General features: G+C 42.0%; 2 protein-coding genes across 3 annotated transcripts in view; both read left to right on the top strand.

The window, feature by feature from the left end:
* The first annotated feature begins 1507 nt into the window (after positions 1 to 1507).
* LOC123992313 (beta-1,3-galactosyltransferase 2-like) lies at positions 1508 to 3506 on the top strand. Its single transcript, XM_046293472.1, has 2 exons — positions 1508 to 1606; positions 1828 to 3506. The coding sequence occupies exons 1-2, from the start codon at positions 1563 to 1565 to the stop codon at positions 2876 to 2878; spliced, it is 1095 nt and encodes a 364-aa protein (XP_046149428.1). The 5' UTR covers positions 1508 to 1562; the 3' UTR covers positions 2879 to 3506.
* A 1511-nt stretch (positions 3507 to 5017) lies between these two features.
* Positions 5018 to 23431, top strand: part of LOC124000130 (zinc finger protein ZFPM1-like) — a 106603-nt gene continuing 88189 nt past the window's right edge. For both annotated transcript variants that reach the window (XM_046306298.1, XM_046306307.1), the window contains exon 1: positions 5018 to 5464. In XM_046306298.1, the coding sequence (XP_046162254.1) occupies positions 5425 to 5464 (40 nt within the window). In that variant the 5' untranslated portion in view covers positions 5018 to 5424. The remainder of the gene's footprint in view (positions 5465 to 23431) is intronic.

Here is a 23431-nt window from a genome sequence, read left to right on the forward strand (position 1 = left end):
TCTTCTGCGTTGGTGCCCAGTCCAGGCACAGCGTCCAGTCCCGCTCCATGGCGGGAGCCTTCCCCTGCACCGATGCCCAGTCCAGCCACCGCGTCCGGTCCAGCTCCATGGCCGGAGCCTTCTCCTGCGCCGGTGCTCAGTCCAGATACGGCGTCCAGTCCTGCTTCATGGCAGGAGCCTTCCTCTGCACTGATGTCCAGTCCAGATCTGGTGTCCAGTCCCGTTCCATGGCAGGAGCCTTCCTTGATACCAAGGTCCAGTCCAGAGACAGTGTTCAGCCTGGGTCCATGGCTGGATCCACGGGATGAGCGGGTTCTTCGGCCCGCACCAGAGCCGCTCCTGATGCTGGCGGATCCGCAGGATGAGCGTGTACATCGCCCCGCACGAGAGCCGCCACTGACACTCGACACCCCCCTAACCCTCCCTTTTGGTTTCAGGTTTTGCGGCCGGAGTCCGCACCTGTTGGGGGGAGGGGGGGGGGTACTACTGTCACATCCTGACCATAGAGAGACCTTATTTTCTATGTTAGAGTAGGTCAGGGCGTGACCCTGGGGTTTTCTAGTTATTATTTTCTATGTGGGGTTCTAGTTTAGTTTTTCTATGTTTTTATGTTTGTGTTTGATATGATTCCCAATTGGGGATCATATTTAAGTAGCATTTTTTTGACCTGTGTTTTACGGGATATTGTTTTGAGTTAGTGTATGTTACACCTCTTAGTTACGGTTCGTTGTTTGTTTCGTTCTTTTTTTGATGTATTGTGCATTTCTAATAAATAATATGTGGAAATCATATCGCGCTGCAGCTTGGTCCGATAATTATTTCAACGAACGTGACACTAACAGCCTACAGCCCAACTCACAAAACAATGGTCTTTGAACAACACGCTTAGTAAGGCTATTCAGGGATACCTAAGTTGTCAAGGGCTTTAAAAGGGCTTTAAAAGAAGGATGTAAAAACAAATAAGAACATATGTTTGCTGGAGTGAGCTTGGTCAGAGTTGGCAACTGTATTTCAAGGTGATAATGTCCAGTGATACATGAAGGGACACATAAGTTACATTACAGTAGATTGTATTTAATTCTCCTTGACTCTTTTGACAATAATACACCTCTTTCCTTGGGTTTTGTCCTTTAGTGAAGCACTGACCTGTATCTCACTGCAGATTTGCAGTATAAGCCAGCTTTGTCCTTATAACCTTATGTCAGTTTTTTGACCAGCTGGTGTTCATAGCAATGCTCAATATCCTTTGGGGTAGTGTACTAATCCTGAATGACTTTGACTGTCTTTTTCTAGTGTTCTCTGTTGGAAATGTTACGAGACCAGATAGTGCTATTTTTAGTTGTATAGTTTATTGGCACCATGATTTAAGTATAAGGCTCTTAACTATACCCAGCGCCACTTCATGCATGCTGCCGTGCCACTATATATATAACATCACACGTAATGCTGTCTGGATTAGGATTTTGCCAGAGACTGCTGCAACATACTGTATGACCAGTATAAATCACAAGTTTGAAGGGCAGGCCGTGTCTGGCTGACCAGGTCAAAGAAAGCTGTTATCCATGGAACTTCAACACTTGAATATCAGTGGAACAAGTGGTAACAGGTAAATGCATTCTGACTAATATCACTGGCTTTGTGTTCTTAAAAGTCTTCACAAGACTGTCTTACAAGTAATGTATTTATAGTGGACTTAGTGATATATTGAACATGGTCTTCTATTAATATTATTATTTTTTATATGTTGTTCAAATAAATTAAACAAAAGTAAAATAATTTAGCACCTTGACTTGTTCCTCTCTTTTAAAATCTCCCCATTACTTTCAGTAAAAAAACAGAAGACAGTGGAACATGTCAATGCATGAGGTTTCTCCATCGGAGGTGTTTTGTGCTTCTCCTGGCTGTGGGGATCCTGGTGATCTTCTACGTAACCACCCTCTTCACTCTTCATATAAGCCAGACCCCACTCTGGCTGCTAGGAGGCCAAGATCTAACTCCTCTCTCTTATATCAATGGAAATGAGGGGGAGTTTTTTCCACCATACAATGTAGCATACCCACAGAAATATAAGTTTGTCCTGGATGAGCCTCATGAGTGCCAGGACCGCAGCCCCTTCCTGCTTCTGATGGTGCCAGTAGCTCCTGGTAATCTGGTAGCCCGGGAGGATATCCGGAAGACTTGGGGTAAGGAGAGCCTGGTTCTGGGACGGGCTGTGCGTCTGTTCTTCCTTTTGGGCCTGCCCAGTGGAGCGGAGGCAGAGAGGATGCAGGAGGAGGTGCTGCTTGAGAACCAGCAGTACCATGACATGCTGCAGAGTGACTTCCAAGACAGCTACTTCAACCTGACCATCAAGACCATGGTGATGCTGGAGTGGCTGGCCTCTCGCTGCCCCGGCGCCTCCTTCGCCATGAAGATCGACTCTGACATGTTCCTCAATGTGCACAACCTGGTCAACATGCTGATAGACCCAACTACACCAAAACACAACTACATCACTGGGAAGTTCAGCCAAAACACACAAGTGGTGAGAGACCGCACCTCAAAGTGGTACATTCCCAATAAGGTTTACCCCAGTACCAAATTCCCTCCCTACCTTTTGGGAAATGGTTATGTCTTTTCCATAGATCTTCCTGAGAAGATAGTGGAAGCATCCAAACAAGTCCGTGCCATATTTTTAGAGGATGCCTACCTGGGTATGTGTCTGAGCCATTTAGGGATTGCAGCCAGTTACCCACCTAAATCTTCCCTCTTCAAGCTTTCCATGCCCTACACTCATAATCGCTGTTACTACTCTACTGTCATCACTACCGAAATGGACCATGTGAGTGACCTGCTGCGAGTCTGGGAGGACTTACAGAGACCTGGCACGCCCTGCTAAGGACAATGAATACCTCTTAAAGATTTGAATCCTTACCCTGCTAAGGACAATGAATACCTCTTAAAGCTTTGAATCCTAATAAGTATTAAACACACTATGTAAGCACATGCATACAAGTACAAAACAAATAGGTAGGCACACGCACACACACGCACACACACAGGCATCATGGTATCATAGTATAATTCACTCACTCTCAAACAGCTTTTTCATGTCATTCTAAATTAGTAACATGTTATTACATAGTAATTACCACATGATATGACCAGATAATGTTGTTACAATAACAGCATTACTACACAAGTAGAGCTACGTATTGTGTAGTGTTACTGCTCGGTCTTGTAAGTATAATTTCCCATGACTATCTTAAATTCAAATGGCAACGTGGGATCTTGTGTGTATCTATGAAGTAAGTATCAAATGATGTTCTAAGATCTTCAAAGACAAGCATGATCTGTGTGTATCACATTATCCCATGTGACAGTTTAGTCTCAATTTCTGTACAGTGCTGTTCCACACCAGCCTTTTTCTACTGCATAAGATTTTCACTGTCACTAGATGGCAGCAGTGAATTTGACTTAAACATTTGTCTTGCGTTCTATTGTTTTGGTTGCTTGTGATTTGTACACTCAGTTGATGCCTACTTAAGATTGATATTGTTACAAATTCCTGGAATGTTTGTAAAAATGTTAAACTGAATAAAAAGGCTTAAACTATTTTTTAAGTATTGAGAATATACATTGCACACCAACAATCTATCACTTGGTTTCATTTTGGTAGTATAAATAGTGATGTGACTATTTTAAAGCCACACTCCTCAGTTTGTGCATAACTTAAAAGAGTGAGCTAACAACAAAATGCAAACAATGGAGCAAATGCATCCCATAACATTTTCCTATACAAATAGTAGACTACTTGATATATACAGTCGGATACATATGTTCTCAATTAATGATATACCAGGATAGAGCAACATACATTATTTGAAGCTATATTTTCTCATGACAACATAAATCTAATCAAATCAAATTGTATTTGTCACATGTGCTGAATACAACAGGTGTAGTTGTAGACCTTACAGTGAGATGCTTACTTACAAGCCCTTATCCAACAATGCAGTTTTAATAAAAAGAAGTGTTAAGTAAAGAATAGATAAGTAAAAAATCAGAGAGCAGCAGTAAAATAACATCAGTGAGACTATATACAGGGGGTACAGAGTTAATGTGTGTGGGGTACCGGTTAGTCGAGGTAATATGTACATGTAGGTAGAGTTAAAGTGACTATGCATAGATAATAAACAGAGAGTAGCAGCAGGGGGGGGGGGGTCAATGCAAAAGTCTTGGTAGCCATTGGATTAGCTGTTCAGGAGTCTTATGGCTTGGGGGTAGAAGCTGTTAAGAAGTCTTTTGGACCTAGACTTGGCGCTCCGGTACCGCTTGCCGTGCGGTAGCAGAGAGAACAGTCTATGACTAGGGTGGCTGGAGTCTGACCATTTTTAGGGCCATCCTCTGACACCACTTGGAATAGAGGTCCTCGATGGCAGGAAGCTTGAACAATGTTATAGGTTTTCCAGGTAAAACTTTTTATTTCCACTAAGAATTACAGGAAAACAACAGCATGCTTGGCACCCACCAGTGAGACCAATCCAATCACATTTGAATTTGTCTTGAATTGCATTGAATTGCATAAAATGAAAAATGTTGCACATTACCTATGATATTGCATTTACGTGCACCAAAGATTTCCTTATGCAAGATTTCAATGTCTTCATTTTCTCATCAACTTGTCTTTCTAATTATATCATAGCTGCCTGTCATCTTTAAATGTGATGTTTTCAAGAGTCAAGTAAGTGTGGGTTAATTCCAAAAGATGAACTATCAGGCTACCTTATAGTTTGCACATTATACAGATCTAATACAGCATACCAATACTGTATTATGCTGAATTTCGACCATTTTATAAAAGTTTCGAGTCTAAACAAACGTTATCAATTAATACAATTAAAGTAGGTTGATTGTAGAATTTTGGGGCCTACAATTCACAGAAAAACCCCACCCATAACGGACACGTTGGCCCTACGTCAGACGCAGGGGGCGTTAGAGGGGCGTGTCGGCTCTGCATATCAGCTGTAATGTTTAATGTAACGCTCGCGCTCCATTGAAAAGTGCCCGCCAGTACTTGAGTGTTGGGCGGACTAGGGAAAAACAAAGGGAAAACGACAACATTTATAGGCTACATTGACCTCTATAGCGGCAACATTTTATAGAATACTTATAGCGATACAACTGCAGTCACTGGCATCCCGTAGGTGACAGTTAAGACCTCACAAGGAAGAGGAGGAAGGGAAAAGAGAAGACCGCACATCTGGGAAGATATTGAGAAGTAACTAAAGCGTACTTGGCCACAGGTAGCCCTCGTGCGTCAAAGAATATCAAAGTGCAGGTCATGCGGATATCTCCGGCTGGAGATCGATCAGTGTTTCAGTGCTAGTTCTTCCTAGGAAGATAGATCACTTACCTTCAGCGGACCAAGAGCAGGAGAAAGACATGTCCCGAAGAAAGCAGAGCAAACCCCGGCAGATCAAACGTAAGGAAAATAATAAGTTCACATTGATCTTTATTAAAGGTGGTTCATTGCGAACATACTGTATATACTTTGACAGGTGGACTAGGTTTGTGACATTTAGCAGTGACCAAAATAATATTTATATAAATGACATGCCAAACTAATATAAAAATGCGATTAGGCTTTGCGACTACGTTTATAATAATTTTGTGGAAATGTGCATTCTTTTTAGCCTACATTTGATGTAGGGTAGCCAACATTTTCAATTTATAGCATACTGACTCAAATACATTAAAAATATAGGCTAGCCTAATATCGAGCACATGTTATAAATGCTACTGTTTTAAATGCTACTGTTATAAATGCTTAGCAGGCCTACTAGAGCACATGTATTCAAAATAATCTATAATTTTAAATGTGATGTAAAGTACATATCAGTGTAAGTAATGTTTTCGGCGATATCCTGCTCCACTGTCTACAGTGAGTGTGCAATCAAATATTGTTTTGAAGTAACAATGTGGACATCATGTTAGTCATGTTAGTTAGGGCCATGTAGCTTAACTTGCAGTCTCTACCCAACTTTATTTAGTTGCATTATAGGCCCCTAGGCTTAATAAAACGTTGAATGTGCTTGCTCTTTTAAAAACGTTTTGTCCATTGGCAACTGAACTGTAACAGTGGTTTCCTGTTTAATTATGTTGTGGAAACGTCACTGTTCTCTGAAAAAGGCGATGTGAACGCAGATAAACTGCGATCCGATCGCAACCGAGATAAAGATTAAAATTGGATCTTTTTTTATTTGTTTTCTGTCTGAAGCTGCACTGAGGCTGGCGTTGCATTTCCCCCGGCTTTTCAGTTCTCTTTCCAGAGATGGGGCGTCAGATAGCGCGCTTGCTGATCTCGCATTCTGATAGTGGGTTACAATTGGATATTTTTTCATCTATCCTTTTAACTCTTTAATGCATAGGCGTTTATTTAAAAGGTCTCTCTCAAACACACACTCACTCCCTGGCTGCCTACTGCGTTTTGCTCTGGTGCCAGGCCCTCTTTCAGTTCTTCATGCAGAAGAGATGCCTTGGTCCGATAAGCACAGTAGCAATATCTTGGAGGTTGAGTTTGAAAGGGTTGCTAAAAAATAAAGCAGAAAGTAACTCTTAAAACGAAAGAGAAATCACACGATAAGGTTATGCATAAAGTGCCCATAAAGATGCTTCTAGTAAAAGGCACACCATTGGGCGGTCATACTATCTACCCAAATGGACTCTCCAACTTCCCAAATGGACTCTCTGCAACATGCCATCTTCAAAGCAGCCACTTGAAAAGGCTACATGAGAGATATAGGGTTTTAAGTATGGAAAAAGTATTTGACTAGAGCATGGCGCTTGTAAGTCAGGGAGTGGGTTCGATCCCCGGGACCACCCATACGTAGAATGTTTTGTAGGCTAGCGTCTGCTAAATGGCATATATTATTATTATTATTATGTTATTATTATGAAAAATATAAATCCTCTTCACATGTTATGTTATTAATGAAGAGGATGATTGTTCTATTGGCTAGCAGTAAATAATAATATTATAAAAAAGTTATTTCCTTTACTTAATATTTTCCCATAGTGGTCTTCCAATTGATCACCCATCAGTCTCACATGGACTGTGGATATAGTCCAGACACTGGAGAGGATAAATCTAAGCTGTAAGCATATCAGGGGTGTCATGGCCTTTGTCTTTATCAGTGCTTACACCATCATGCTTCCTGGCTTCTTGATGTGACACAGAAGTCCCATGATTCTCTTGTGCCTTGGCAGACATTTTAATGTAGGAGGAGTAGTGATAAGGACTTGGCGTTTGATTACGTCTACCATATTGTTCCATAAGCGTCACAAGCTTGCTTCTCTGTACTAGCCCATATTTGAATTCATTACTGTGTTATGGTTATAGCACAGTTACTGGGCGGTGGTGGCATTTGGAATGCTGGACCAAAAACAGATGTGTCCAGCATTATGGAAGCCTCAACTCAGGGTAGATATTTGTCTACGTCTTTTGTGCGTAATTCTCCCGATGGTGAAGATCTCTCAAACTGATTGTCCATTCCTCCTCGATGGAAAGATATGAATGGGGCACTGGGTCCGGATATCAGGGCTTATATTTTGGCAGTTGAGATGGAGACAGGATAAGCAGGGCGGTGATCGCTCCCCCGATAGTGTGAGACAGATGGAGGCGATTGGGATTGAGCTTGCATTATAATTACATTTGGCTGCTGCATTCTCATCTTTGTCGTGTTTGTGTTGTTGTTTGGGACTAGCTGGGTGTATCTTTTGATAAAAAAAACAACAAAAAAACGGGAGAAGCAGATAAGGCCAGAAATAAGGATAGCAGGCCTGATAAGGCATAGTGGAAAAAATCCAGGAATACAGAAATGATAGATTGTAGGTTTGAAAGCAGACAGCTCGCCCTCTCTGAGATGTGCAGGGCTGATAAGGCTGCCTGCTGATCACTGATAGATAAGCTCAGGCAGATCCACAGATACAGCAGCATTCTCTGCAGCTCTGCCCTCATGACATCACTGATAAAGCTCAGAGGTCACCATGAATAATACATGGGCGCCTATAGAAACCACGAAGTCACGTCTGTAGGTTCAGACATCTCTGAATTAACATTGACCTCATCTCTTTAGACAATGGCAGTTGCTCTGAAACTGTATTTGTGCATCAGTTTGGATGTAACCCTGTTTGGATGTAACCCTGTTCTATTTTGAATGGAGGTCTTACATAAACTTTTACCTCTATAGGTCATATTACATTTTGTTGTACTATTGAAAGATGAATCCAATCTTCCCAGGCCAGTAAAACATTATAATAATACATGGATCACACACACACAGTCTCATACACACACTCGTAAACCCATACGCCCATTTATACACACACAGCGCCTTAGTGGCTTTCTCTTGTGTGTTTTTCCTTCTTTGTTCTGCTTTTAGCTCGATGTGAACTTTTGATAAGCCCTGGGGCCCGATCTCCAGTGCAGATAGAGATTGCCAAGTGCGATTAGAGTTGTTATCAGCACAGAGCAGGCAGGCTAAGACTCCACAGCAATAACAAAGCCACACGGAGGAGCAGCAAGGCCTGGACCCTAGCAATCAGTTCCACCGTTAATGTGATTAATGTTGTATAATTAGATGATAGGTGTGAATGCATTTCTCTCCCTCTTCTTCAACCTCACCCTTTTCCCCGCCCCCTGTTTTTTTTCCCTAACAAGCATTGTAGTTGATTAATTTAATTAAAACTAATACCACGTATTACTCAGTGTAGATTCCATGTAAGATATCATTGAAATGTTGTGTTCGTTGATGATTATCTTGAGTGCTTTTTTGGCAAAAAATGAAGAGCACGTCTATGCTGCTAAAAGGAAAAAAATCCAGCATCAGCATAACGCTAAAAGTTGTTGATTTTACTACGAGATATTAGATGATGACGGATTACGCCAGAATTGTGATGCTTTTAAATAGTCTGTTCAGTTTGCGAACATTTAATGACTACATTTACCTCTATAGGCCATATGACTGTTTTTTTGTGTTTTTTTTTACAATTGAAAGATGAATCCAATCTTCCCAAGTCAGTAATAATAATGAAAATACATGGCTCACGCACACAGAGTCTCAGACAGACACACACTCATAAACCCATACGCCCATATATACACACACAGCGCCTTGGTGGCTTTCTCTTGTGTGTTTTTCTTTCTTTGTTCTACTTTTAGCTTGATGTGAACTTTTGTTAAGCTCTGGGGCCCAATCTCCAGAATGACATCATGGGTCCCTGATCTGTACTACACAGAGATGCATAATTATGGATATATAGCAGAGCACAGTGGAGTACTGTGCAGTACAATACAGCCCAATATTAGATCATATTTTGGGGGATTTGCTCATTTTGTTGGTGGATTCCTGTGTGTATCGGTTTCTTTTGTCGTTAGGTTATAGCCTATAGATATGATGTTGAACAGTGTTAGTGGGTGAATGGGCTGCCTGTGGGGGGAAGTTGGTAGGGTTACAGAATAAACACTGCCTGTTTGGTGTGTGGATGAGTTATTACACCTTCCTGCTATTTACTCTGGGGACTGTAGTGTGAATTATGATGCTCTGCTCCTTGGCCCCCTGGAGCAGTTGTAAATGGTTTCACCTCTGACCTCTGAAGCAAGGGCTTGTTAAAAGGGAATACTTGCCACCTACTTACAGTAGCCTAATATTTGTCAAACTATTTACTTTTGCAGTAATTGATACTGGGCAATTCCACGGTAACATAATTATGCTTTGACTCATTTTTTTCACTTAAAAAAAAATATTCCAAACAAAAACCCTTGATTTCAAAGTTTTTCATCTGCTTATCAAGAAATCAAAGCCTTCACTTATGCCCAGGTTTTAAGATGGAAAATGGTTTCCTTCATTTCCACAAAACATAGACTCTTAGCTTTCATTTGACACCCAAATGGTTCTATGAACTTCACGTTGGTGCTCATTGGTTCTTTTACATGGAAATGCCCTGCTGTGTTTTGTCTTTGGTGTGGGGTTTGCACATACGGTCCTGTACTGTAGGTGGACTTTTACCCCAGCAATGTACATCAAAGAGCCTTTTCCTCAAGTACATAACAGCCGTGTCCCACCTTCCATTCTAATACTGCTGGTGCTGCTTTGTGATGTAGGGACTATGTGACAATGTGCACCTACACTGTAATTACACTGTACCTGCCTATGTAGCAGCCATATACATACAGTGCCTTGCGAAAGTATTCGGCCCCCTTGAACTTTGCGACCTTTGCCACATTTCAGGCTTCAAACATAAAGATATCAAACTGAAAAATTGGGCGTGCAAAATTATTCAGCCCCCTTAAGTTAATAATTTGTAGCGCAACCTTTTGCTGCGATTACAGCTGTAAGTCGCTTGGGGTATGTCTCTATCAGTTTTGCACATCGAGAGACTGAATTTTTTCCCCCATTCCTCCTTGCAAAACAGCTCGAGCTCAGTGAGGTTGGATGGAGAGCATTTGTGAACAGCAGTTTTCAGTTCTTTCCACAGATTCTCGATTGGATTCAGGTCTGGACTTTGTCTTGGCCATTCTAACACCGTGCTCCTTGGGATGTTTAAAGCTTGGGAAATCTTTTTTGTATCCAAATCCTGCTTTAAACTTCTTCACAACAGTATCTCGGACCTGCTTGGTATGTTCCTTGTTCTTCATGATGCTCTCTGCGCTTTTAACGGACCTCTGAGACTATCACAGTGCAGGTGCATTTATACGGAGACTTGATTACACACAGGTGGATTGTATTTATCATCATTAGTCATTTAGGTCAACACTGGATCATTCAGAGATCCTCACTGAACTTCTGGAGAGAGTTTGCTGCACTGAAAGTAAAGGGGCTGAATAATTTTGCACGCCCAATTTTTCAGTTTTTGATTTGTTAAAAAAGTTAGAAATATCCAATAAATGTCGTTCCACTTCATGATTCTGTCCCACTTGTTGTTGATTCTTCACAAAAAAATACAGTTTTATATCTTTATGTTTGAAGCCTGAAATGTGGCAAAAGGTCGCAAAGTTCAAGGGGGCCGAATACTTTCGCAAGGCACTGTATATAGGTATTAATAGGGACACATTGCACAATGCGACCAATGATTCTTTAGTGTCCACTGTGCAGTTGATGATGGATATTTATAGACTGTATAATTTGATTGATGGGCTGAGGTTGTGGGTGTTGTTGCAGTATGTTTACATTGGGGTCTTGATGTAGAGGTTTGTATAGAGCTGGTGTATCGATGTGTGTCCTGGATAGCCATGGGCCACGTGGCAGTGGTCAGGCAGTTGGCAGCCAAGCCGCTGGCCGGGGGACAGTGTGTTATGACAAGCCCCCCCCAGCGCTGCCGATAAGAGAGGCCATTTGCTCCTACTGTGTTCAGCGCTCTGTACTGTTCCGGGGTGTAAAAATGCCTTGGTAAACAATCCAGACGGACCTGGTTTTAAAGCTGGCAGGCGGAGGGAGCGGAGCACCACGGGAATGACTCTGCCCACAACCGTTACTGTGATATTGGACATGGAAGCATGTATTCTTGACCTGTAGAATATGATATCTGTATGTCACATGGAATTATGACTCTGCACCTCCACCTCTTATCCAGAGCGACTTACACTAGTGAGTGAATACATTTTCATACTTTTTTTCCGTACTGGTCCCCCGTGGGAACTTGGCGTTGCAAGCACCATGCTCTGTCAGCTGACACACAGACACACACACTGCTAGACAATGTGCTTTGTCCATAGTGCTTGATTGGGCTACATTAAGGAGCAGCATGAAATCTTTTCAGTGAGCAATGGGCAGGGTGTATGAGGAGCAAAAGTGGCGATAAGAACTACTGGGCATCAGGGACAAAAGCCCAGAAAGAGGAGATGTTAGACTGGCCCTGGGGAGCCACCTTAACAGAGGTTGTCGAGACCAGCGGCCTCTCCACTGTCTGCTGTCATACACTCTGGCCAGTTAGGATACAGTGGGGCAAAAGAGTATTTAGTCAGCCACCAATTGTGCAAGTTCTCCCACTTAAAAAGATGAGAGAGGACTGTAATTTTCATCATAGGTACACTTCAACTTTGACAGACAAAGTCTGTCCAGAAAATCACATTGTAGGATTTTTTATGAATTTATTTGCAAATTATGGTGGTAAATAAGTATTTGGTCACCTACAAACAAGCAAGATTTCTGGCTCTCACAGACCTGTAACTTCTTCTTTAAGAGGCTCCTCTGTCCTCCACTCGTTACCTGTATTAATAGCGTCTGTTTGAACTTGTTATCAATATAAAAGACACCTGTCCACAACCTCAAACAGTCACACTCCAAACTCCAACATGGCCAAGACCAAAGAGCTGTCAAAGGACACCAGAAACAAAATTGTAGACCTGCACCAGGCTGGGAAGACTGAATCTGCAATAGGTAAGCAGCTTGGTTTGAAGAAATCAACTGTGGGAGCAATTATTAGGAAACAGAAGACATACAAGACCACTGATAATCTCCCTCAATCTGGGGCTCCAAGCAAGATCTCACCCCATAGGGTCAAAATGATCACAAGAACGATGAGCAAAAATCCCAGAACCACACGGAGGGACCCAGTGAATGATCTGCAGAGAGCTGGGTCCAAAGTAACAAAGTCTACCATAAGTAACACACTACGCCGCCAGGGACTCAAATCCTGCAGTGCCAGACGTGTCCCCCTGCTTAAGCCAGTACATGTCCAGGCCGGTCTGAAATTTGCTAGAGAGCATTTGGATGATCCAGAAGAAGATTGGGAGAATGTCATATGGTCAGATGAAACCAAAATATAACTTTTTGGTAAAAACTCAACTCGTCGTGTTTGGAGGACAAAGAATGCTGAGTTGCATCCAAAGAACACCATACCTACTGTGAAGCATGGGGGTGGAAACATCATGCTTTGGGGCTGTTTTTCTGCAAAGGGACCAGGACGACTAATCCGTGTAAAGGAAAGAATGAATGGGGCCATGTATCGAGAGATTTTGAGTGAAAACATCCTTCCATCAGCAAGGACATTTACAATTTTTCATTTTACCAGGCAAATCAGTTAAGAACAAATTCTTATTTTCAATGACGGCCTGGGAAAAGTGGGTTAACCGCCTGTTCAGGGGCAAAATGACAGATTTGTACCTTGTCAGCTCGGGGCTTTGAACATGCAACCTTCCGGTTACTAGTCCAACACTCTAACCACTAGTCTACCCTGCCGCCCCATTGAAGATGAAACGTGGCTGGGTCTTTCAGCATGACAATGATCCCAAACACACCGCCCGGGCAATAAAGGAGTGGCTTCGTAAGAAGCATTTCAAGGTCCTGGAGTGGCCTAGCCAGTCTCCAGATCTCAACCCCATAGAACATTTTTGGAGGGAGTTGAAAGTCTGTGTTGCCCAGCAACAGTCCCAAAACATCACTGCTCTAGAGGAGATCTGCATGGAGGAATGGGCCAAAATACCAGCAACAGTGTGTGAAAACCTTGTGAAGACTTACAGAAAACGTTTGACCTCTGTCATTGCCAACAAAGGGTATATAACAAAGTATTGAGTTAAACTTTTGTTATTGACCAAATACTTATTTCCCACCATAATTTGCAAATAAATTCATAAAAAATCCTACAATGTGATTTTCTGGATTTTGTTTTCTAATTTTGTCTGTCATAGTTTAAGTGTACCTATAATGAAAATTACAGGCCTCTCTCATCTTTATAAGTGGGATAACTTGCACAATTGGTGGCTGACTAAATACTTTATTGCCCCACTGTACATCCCAAATGGCACCATGCACTCTTAGAAAAAAAAGGTTCCAAAAGTTGTTTTTGGCTGTCCCCTAGGGTTGCAAAGGGTCGGAAACTTTCCAGTAAATTTCCGGAATTTTTCAGGAAATTTTCAATGGGAAGTTAAGCCCGTGAATTTTGCTTAAATTCATCAAAAAAGTTAGCTTATAACAGTGAACCTTTTTTTGTGGGATACACATAAGGCAATTCTAGGTCTTGTGGCATATTGTGGTTAAACTATCCCCAATTCAATGGAATTGCAACCCTCTGCATGCACAGTGCATTCTTCCATCATTGTTTGAGCCAAGGACTACATGCTTTCTGGTAAGTTTTGATTACAATACTGAGTGGGGTGAATATATTTTATACGACATACATTATTTTTTGTTAACTAGTAAATAGTAGCCTACAGCAAAGTGAGTTTAAATAATTTCTAACTTGTTAACAATTTTTGCTAATTAGTTTTTGCTACCATGTGAGTTTTAGCTTGCGTGAGCCTGCTAACTGAGGTGTGTTAATTCCCCTGTTTCCATACATGTTTCATTTTAAAACATTTATCTTACAAAGGAGTTGTTTAATCTAACTGCTTAACTATTTATCTGTACATGGAATTGTATTAGGGTTTTTTTATTTAAAAAATCTAATATTTACAGGAAAATGCCACGGGCACCATCTGATGTGTGATACATTTCACTGCAGCTAATGTAGAATGAAAAGCTGTGTACATTTTTAAATAATGTGAAGAATGCAACAAAGATGCAGAATCATCTGGCCAAGTGCATAAAGTTCCCTTAGCGCTCACAACAAGCAACTTCTGACAAAAGTCCCTTCTATTTGAGCTGAAAATGAGGAATCAGACACCTTATTGATAGCAACAACTCATGGTCCTCCTGGAATCAATTTTTTGACTAAATAGAGGAACGCAGACAGAGAAATGCTGATGAATATCTTGCTTGAGCTGTACACAGTTGCTGTGTATGCAACTGGTTCACCGCTGATGCTCACAGGCAATGTGTATTGTAAGAGATTTCTGAATGTTCTTCGGCCAGCATACACCCCTCCAACCAGACATGCTTTATCTAGTCATTTGATGATTTGATGGATGCAGAGTTCAACAGAGTTCAAGTGAAGATCAAGCAAATCATAGAGAAAGCAGACTGTATTGCAATCATCAAGGGTTGAAAAATTGGTGGCCATCCGGGCAAATTTGAGGCTTTTTGACCATCCTCAACAAGGTTGGAAAGTGACAGTGAAGATGAGGCCTCAGAGTCTGATGTTCAAGAGGTGGACATTGAGGAGGTCCAGGGAGAAGACATGGAAGCCTGTGAGGAAGACAACCAAATCTTTAGTTTCTAGACTTTTTTCATTTTACAGATGTATGTTGAAAATGTTTTGGGGAGATACGACGGATTATTGGGGATCATTCAATATTCCCTTTCTTTTGTTGTTCAGTGAAATCATCCCATGTGAAGAGTCAACTCATTTAATTAAAGTTAAATTCGTAACTAAATAGTTTTGTTTATTTCTATTGGAAGGATTTCATAATTTGCAATTGTCTACTTATGATAAGGTAAAAGGTTTCTGTTTCAGTCTCCGTATGATATGGTAAATATGTCCAATGCAAAAAAACATCTACATTTAAATCCTATTAATTTTCATATATTTCCATTTATTCCTGTTAATTCCCATATATTCCCATTAATTCCCACGGAAGTTTGCACCTCTGAATATTCTCCAAAATGTGCAACCCTACTGTCCCAATAGGAGAACCCTTTTGGGTTCCAGGTAGAACCCTTTTGGGTTCCCAAAAAGGTTTTGCCTGGAACCCAATAAATTATTTCAAAGGGTTCTCTTATAGGGCCCTTTAATGTTCTAGATAGCATGTTTTTTTCTGATAGTGTATGCCTGATATAGTGCACTACAAAAGTACTGCACTATGTAGGGAATGGAGTGCCATTGTGAATGATCTTTCTCTGGTTTGCATTATGCTTGTGTAAACCATGTGTGTTCTTGCCCTGGGGACCTGTCAGTCAAAGACAGTTGTGTAGGCAGAGGGATTTAGATTAGAGGTCGACCGATCATGATTTTTCAACGGCGATACCGATACCGATTATTGGAGGACCAATGGTTTAAATAATGCAAAAACAAAAGTGCAATATTTGTCATGTAAGAATCGTAACGTTTCAGTTCCTTGCTCAGAACATGAGAACATATGAAAGCTGGTGGTTCCTTTTAACATGAGTCTTCAATATTCCCAGGTAAGATGTTTTAGGTTGTAGTTATTAAAGGAATTATAGGACTATTTCTCTCTATACCATTTGTATTTCATTAACCTTTGACTATTGGATGTTCTTATAGGCACTTTAGTATTGCCAGTGTAACAGTATAGCTTCTGTCCCTCTCCTCGCTCCTACCTGGGCTCGAACCAGGAACACATTGACAACAGCCACCCTTGTTCCCCATGCAGAGCAAGGGGAACAACCACTCCAGAGTCTCAGAGCGAGTGACGTTTGAAATGCTATTAGCTAACTAGCTAGCCATTTCACATCGGTTACACCAGCCTAATCTCGGGAGTTGATAGGCTTGAAGTCATAAACAGCGCAATGCTTGAAGCACAACGAAGAGCTGCTGGCAAAATGCACGAAAGTGCTGTTTGAATGAATGCTAACAAGCCTGCTGGTGCCTACTGCCGCTCAGTCAGACTGCTCTATCAAATCATCGACTTAGTTATAACATAATAACACACAGAAATACGAGTCATTAATATGGTCTATTCCAGAAACTATCATCTCGAAAACAAGACGTTTATTCTTTCAGTGAAATACGGAACCGTTCCGGGTGGCATCCATAAGTCTAAATATTCCTGTTACATTGCACAACCTTCAATGTTATGTCATAATTACGTAAAATTCTGGCAAATTAGGCAGCCCAAACTGTTGCATATACACTGACTCTGCGTGCAATGAACGCAAGAGAAGTGACACAATTTCACCTGGTTAATATTGCCTGCTAACCTGGATTTCTTTTAGCTAAATATGCAGGTTTAAAAATATATACTTCTGTGTATTGATTTTAAGAAAGGCATTGATGTTTATGGTTAGGTACACATTGGAGCAACGACAGTCCTTTTTCACGAATACGCACCGCATCGATTATATGCAACGCAGGACACACTAGATAAACTAGTATTGTCATCAACCAGGTGTAGTTAACTAGTGATTATGATTGATTGATTGATTGTTTTTTATAAGATAAGTTTAATGCTAGTTTACAACTTACCTTGGCTTACTGCATTTGCGTAACAGGCAGGGTCCTCGTGGAATGCAATGTAATCAGGTGGTTAGAGTGTTGGACTACTTCACCGTAAGGTTGCAGGATTGAATCCCCGAGCTGACAAGTTAAAAATCTGTCGTTCTGCCCCTGAACAAGGCAGTTAACCCACCGTTCCTAGGCCGTCATTGAAAATGAGAATGTGTTCTTAACTGACTTGCCTAGTTAAATAAAGATTAAATAAAGGTGAAAAAATCATTTAAAAAATCGGCCAAATCAGTGTCCAGAAATACCGATTTCCGATTGTTATGAGAACTTAAAATCGGCCCTAATTAATCGTCCATTCCGATTAATCGGTCAACCTCTAATTTAGATACTTGTGGTAGGGGCCACAGATGGGACATAACACAATTTTACATATTTAGCAGACGCTCTTATCCAGAGTGACTTACAGTAGTGAATGCATACATTTTCATATTTTTTTCTACTAGTCCCCTGTGGGAATCGAACACAGTGTTGCAAGTGCCATGCTCTACCAGCTGAGCCACACAGGACTAACACATCATAGAAATGTACTTTTCGGTGTTCAGGTTTCTAATATACAGTAAGAAATGGGAACGGTTGAGTGAGCAAAGATAAGAGAAATAAGTAAAAACTTAAAAATGAGAAATAGTGATGATGGGTTAGATGGTGTCTTTGTCCACCCCACTCATTACTAGGCTTCTTCAAGTCCAGTGTCTCATCACTTCTTGTCACCCCTTCTCATTGGGAAATCATTCTGTTGTGAGGAGAGAGATGATGTAGTCCAGACATCATGCTACACACCACTCCCTTTGTTATCTTCCAATAGGCAGACATGACAAACTATCTTATATCTTCCCTCTCTTAGTATCTTATTGATACTGTACGTGCACATAATGAAATACATAATTGTGCCCAGATGAGATGAGGGAACAACATGGCAGATTGAGTCAGACAGTATGACCACAACTGAAACTCCTTTCCTTTAAATAGTGTGTAAATGAAGAACTTTCCTTCTTGACAGTTAATGAACGACAAGAGAGTACAAATGGGGAAGAGGAAGAGAGGGAAGAGCAATCGGGTGGTTTAATGACATCCGTTGGCAATCAGATGTCTGACATCATTGCCATCCTTTTAGGACATGGACTAACCTACAGTGTCTGTTCGCAGCCAGTTCAACCTCTGTAGACTATGAAGCCACCGTGCTTCCATCTTGGCACTCCCCCACCATTGTAAAAAATATTTTAATGCTATAGAAATGCATATATTAATGTCCACATACATTTTTGCCACGTTTATTCTATTGCAGACACCTTAAAGTGGAACGGACAGCATTTTCACTTTTCTGCAGATATGAAACAAACAGACAAATGTATAATATTCCCAGTTTATGCCACAATACCAACTATATATAAGGCTTTAAAAATAGATTATATTTGACTCAATATTCCAACACGTACACTAAGTCATCATTGGCAGAATAGATGGATGCAGTTCAATGCTTGGTAGTCCAACAAATATTGCTATCAGTTTGTAAATCATAGCTTTTGTTTGCTGCCTCCATTCGGGATTCAGTGTTTCAGTTTCAATGACTCAATATTTTGGAAGTAAACGGACAAATGCAACTAAGTCTGGGAATGTCAATACAATCAAACTAGCAAGGGCAATGACCACAAGTCAGTCATAACATGGCTAATAGGCTAGTGTATCTATCTATGTAGCAAGCTAAAAAAAAACACGGAGCCTAAGTCATGTCATGCTACTTTTTCCTCTCATATTGTTTTTCTTTGGCTATACACAGCTAGAGATGCACGTGTCATTTGGTTAGCTAGCAAGAACTTGAACGACTGTTATCCAGTTAGCCAGAGTGAATTTGCGAACTCAAGAGATATGCTATCTACTCCGATTTCAGAGCACTCTCGTCCGAGTGTGCCAGAGCGCAGGATAACAAATTAATTTATGAAAGTGCAACACCCGCTGAATATGACTAATGTCAGCAAACATAGACAAAAAAAGTAGCTAGTCAAGAACGCTCTAGATAACATGTAAACAGCCTAACCAGCTCTGCTATGGTGAGTAAAATGGTCAGAGTGAGGTGTTCTCTCATTTGTTTCTAGAAGTAGCTAGCTAGAAAGCTAGCCAACTTTAGCCAGTTAGCTTGGGTGCTTGACTAACCTGTGCCCCCGCACATTTACTCTGGACCGGTACCCCCTGTATGTAGCCTTGCTACTGTTATTTTACTGCTGCTCCTTAACCTGTTACTCCTACCCCCTACGTTTTTGAACATTCTGTTAAAAATCTCGCAACATTTCAGCGCCCTGCTGCTCATGCCAGGAATATAGTATATGCATATGATTAGTATGTGTGGATAGAAAACACTCAGACGTTTATAAAACTGGTTAAATCACGGCTGTGACTATAACAGAACGTGCGTTTCATCAAAAAGCGCAGGAAAATCTGATCACTGAAAATGGAAATATATATCCATCCGCCACTTCAACCCATTGATAAAGGCGAACCACAATAAATGGGGCTGAGGTTGCAATACCTACAGCTTCCACACGATGTCAACAGTCTTGTCATTTGCCTAGGCTTTGTTTCTTGGTCAAACGAAGAAGAGACAAGCCATTTGTTCAAGCCTCCGACCGGATATTTTGGTTGAGATTTACCCGGACATTATTTCCAGACGGACAGCTAAAGAATATACTTTGCCTCGTGATCAATTTGATCGCTTATTAACGTTTACTAATACCTAAAGTTGCATTACAAAAGTATTTCGAAATGTTTTGTGAAAGTTTATCGTCAACTTTTTTAATAAAAAAAAAATGACGTTACCTATAAGACGCTATTTTTTTTCGTTTATCACACAGTCTTCATAGATCGATATCTAGGCTATATATGGACCGATTTAATCGAAAAAAAAGACCCAATAGTGATTATGGGACATCTAGGAGTGCCAACAAAGAAGATGGTCAAAGGTAATGAATGTTTTATATTTTGTTTGTGCGGTTTGTGTAGCGACGACTATGCTAATTATTTGGTTTACGTCCCCTGCGGGTCTTTTGGGGTGTTACATGCTATCAGATAATAGCTTCTCATGCTTTCGCCGAAAAGCATTTAAAAAATCTGACTTGTTGCCTGGATTCACAACGATTGTAGCTTTAATTCAAAACCCTGCATGTGTATTTTAATGAACGTTTGAGTTTTAACTAGTACTATTACCATTTAGCGTAGCGCATTTGCATTTCCAGATGTCTAGATGGGACACCTGCGTGTCAGGTAGGAGCAAGATGTTAATTATGTGTTATTTTTTACTTCAGTTTCTTTTAGGAAGTACTTAAAAAAAAATTGTCTTAAAACTGCATTGTTTGGGCTCGTATGTAAGCATTTCACTGTAAAGTCTACACCTGTTGTATTCGGCGCATGTGACAAATACAATTTGATTCGATTTTGCTTGGTTGGGACAACTCGATTTTCCAAGCAAAATCAAATCAAATCAAATTGTATATAATTGCGGACAGTCTGTGCACTAATGAAGGGATTATGCGTTCCTGGTGTAACTCGGGCAGTTGTTGTTGCCATCCTGTACCTGTCCCACAGGTGTGATGTTTGGATGTACCGATCCTGTGCAGGTGCTGTTACACATGGTCTGCCACTGCGAGGACAATCAGCTGTCCGTCCTGTCTACCTGTAGCGCTGTCTTAGGCGTCTCACAGTACGGACATTGCAATTTATTGCCCTGGCCACATCTGCAGTCCTCATGCCTCCTTGCAACATGCCTAAGTCATGTTCACGCAGATGAGCAGGGACCCTGGGCATCTTACTTTTACTGTTTTTCAGAGTCAGTAGAAAGGCCTCTTTAGTGTCCTACGTTTTCATAACTGTGACCTTAATTGCCTACCGTCTGTAAGCTGTTATTGTCTTAACGACACATGTATTGGGGTGCACAATTGTAGGTTGATTTAAAAACCAATACCAATCCGTCTGGTCTTGGTCAGTACCTGTGATGCAGTATTCTATATGTTTTGCAGATGACCAATGGCTTTCTTGGGTGGACCAGACAGTAGAGCATTACAGTAGTCAAGCCTGCTTGTAATAAAATCATGAATGTTCCTCAGGTGGTAAAAAGCTATTTTGGTCACGTTCATAATGTATGATTCGAAATTGAGTAGACCCCGCTCCACCTCTGGCTCACCCCACTTTGGTGGCGTTCTGGTGCGGGGACCCTCTGGATAGATGCCCACCCAGACCCTCCCTTATAGGTTCAGGTTTTGCGACCGGAGTCTGCACCTTTGGGGGGGTTCTGTTACGCCCTGACCTTAGAGAACCGTTTTAAGTCTATTTTGTTTGGTCAGGGTGTGATTTGGGTGGGCATTCTATGTTCTGATTTCTATGTTTTGTGTTTCCATGTTTTGGCCGGGACTGGGGACCCTCGTTGCGTGCCCAGGACTGGGGACCCTCGTTGCGGGCCCCGGACTGGGGACACTCGTTGCGGGCCCCGGACTGGGGACACTCGTTGCGGGCCCCGGACTGGGGACCCTCGCTGCGGGCCCCGGACTGGGGACCAAAGCTGGAGGCTCCGGATTGGAGGCCGTCGCTGGAGGCTTCCTGCCATGGATCCTCACTGAAGCCTCCGGGCCCTGGATCATCACTGGAGGCTCCGTGCCATGGATCATCACTGGAGGCTCCATGTCATGGATCGTCACTGGAGGCTTCGATCGATCCATGGAGCAGGCACAGGACTCACCAGGCTGGGGAGACACACCGGAGGCCTGGTCCGTGGAGCAGGCACAGGACTCACCGGGCTGGAGAGACACACTAGGTGCCTGGTGCGTGGAGCAGGTGCAGGATATACTGGGCCGTGGAGCCGCACCGGAGGTCTGGAGCGCAGAGTTGGCACAACCCGTCCTGGCTGGATGCTCACCCTTGCCCGGCACCTGCGGGGTGCTGGCACAGGATGTACTGGGCTGTGGAGACGCACCGGAGACACAGTGCGCAGAGCCGGCGCAGGATATCCGGGGCCGTAGAGACGCACTGGATGCCAGGAGTGCTGAGCCGGCACCATCCGTCCTGGCTGGATGCCCACTCTGGCCCGGCCGATGCGGGGAGCTGGGATATAGCGCACCGGGCTGTGAACGCGCACTGGAGACACCGTGCGCTCCACCGCATAACACGGTGCATGACCAGTACCACGCTGCCGCAATCCCTTCCGGCCAGGATCTCCCACGTCCAGGATCCTTTGCCGTACAGGATGTCCTCCCATGTCCAGTCCTCCTTACCACGCTGCTTGGTCCGTTTGTGGTTGGATGTTTTGTCACGATCATCTGAAGAAGAAGTGGACCAAAGTGCAGCGTGGTAGGCGTACATTACTTTATTTATATCAATGACGCCAACAAAACAAGAAACAAAGAAACGACCGTGAAGTTTACAAGGGCTATAGTGCCACTAACAAAGATAACTTCCCACAATAACAAAAGGGAAAAAGGCTGCCTAAGTATGATTCCCAATCAGAGACAACGATAGACAGCTGTCCCTGATTGAGAACCATACCCGGCCAAAACATAGAAACACAAAACATTGAAATCAGAACATAGAATGCTCACCCAAATCACACCCTGACCAAACAAAATAGAGACATAAAAAGGTTCTCTAAGGTCAGGAAGTGATCAATTACCCTATCAGAAGCTTCTAAAGCCATGACTTAATTTTTGGGAATTTTCCAAGCTGTTTAAAGGCACAGTCAACTTAGTGTACGTAAACCTCTGACCCACCGGAATTGTGATACAGTGAATTATAAGTGAAATAATCTGTCTGTAAACAATTGTTGGAAACATTACTTGTGTCATGCAGAGAGTAGATGTCCTAACCGACTTGCCAAAACTATAGTTTGTTTACAAGAAATTTGTGGAGTGGTTGAAAAGCAAGTTTTAATGACTGCAACCTAAGTGTATGTAAACTTCTTACTTCAACTTTATGTTCACCAACGGTGACAAAAAAACTATCGATCGGTTAAATAGCTCTTAAACCAATTTAGAACTGGGCCGGAAACCCTGCTATGGAGGAATTCTCCTTTTGGGGATTGCCAATATGGCCGACCGGTGTCTTCAAAGCCTTTCAATGGCCAATGCATAGCATCAGCAGTCCAGGGTTTATATACATTGGTTTTTGGTCTCTGTTTTTCAAAATGTCCCTACCCTTTATTCTCCTCATTGCTCTCTTTTCTTCTCGATCCACCAGTTGTTCTTTTTATTCACTCTATCTTTATCCCTCATTCTCTTGCAGCAGCCCCCTTGCTATCACCCCCTTTCTCATTCTATCTCTCCCTCCTTCTCTTTCTCCTTGTCTCTGTCTCTCTCTC

Source organism: Oncorhynchus gorbuscha, linkage group LG02 (genome assembly GCF_021184085.1).
Source record: "Oncorhynchus gorbuscha isolate QuinsamMale2020 ecotype Even-year linkage group LG02, OgorEven_v1.0, whole genome shotgun sequence".
Lineage (NCBI taxonomy): Eukaryota > Metazoa > Chordata > Actinopteri > Salmoniformes > Salmonidae > Oncorhynchus > Oncorhynchus gorbuscha.

What these genes read in the sequence shown, in the direction of transcription:
- LOC123992313 (XM_046293472.1), top strand. Translation starts at nt 1,563, where the DNA reads ATGGAACTTCAACACTTGAATATCAGTGGAACAAGTGGTAACAG. An exon ending in AGTGGAACAAGTGGTAACAG is followed by an intron (nt 1,607 to 1,827) that starts GTAAATGCATTC and finishes CATTACTTTCAG; the next exon opens with TAAAAAAACAGAAGACAGTG.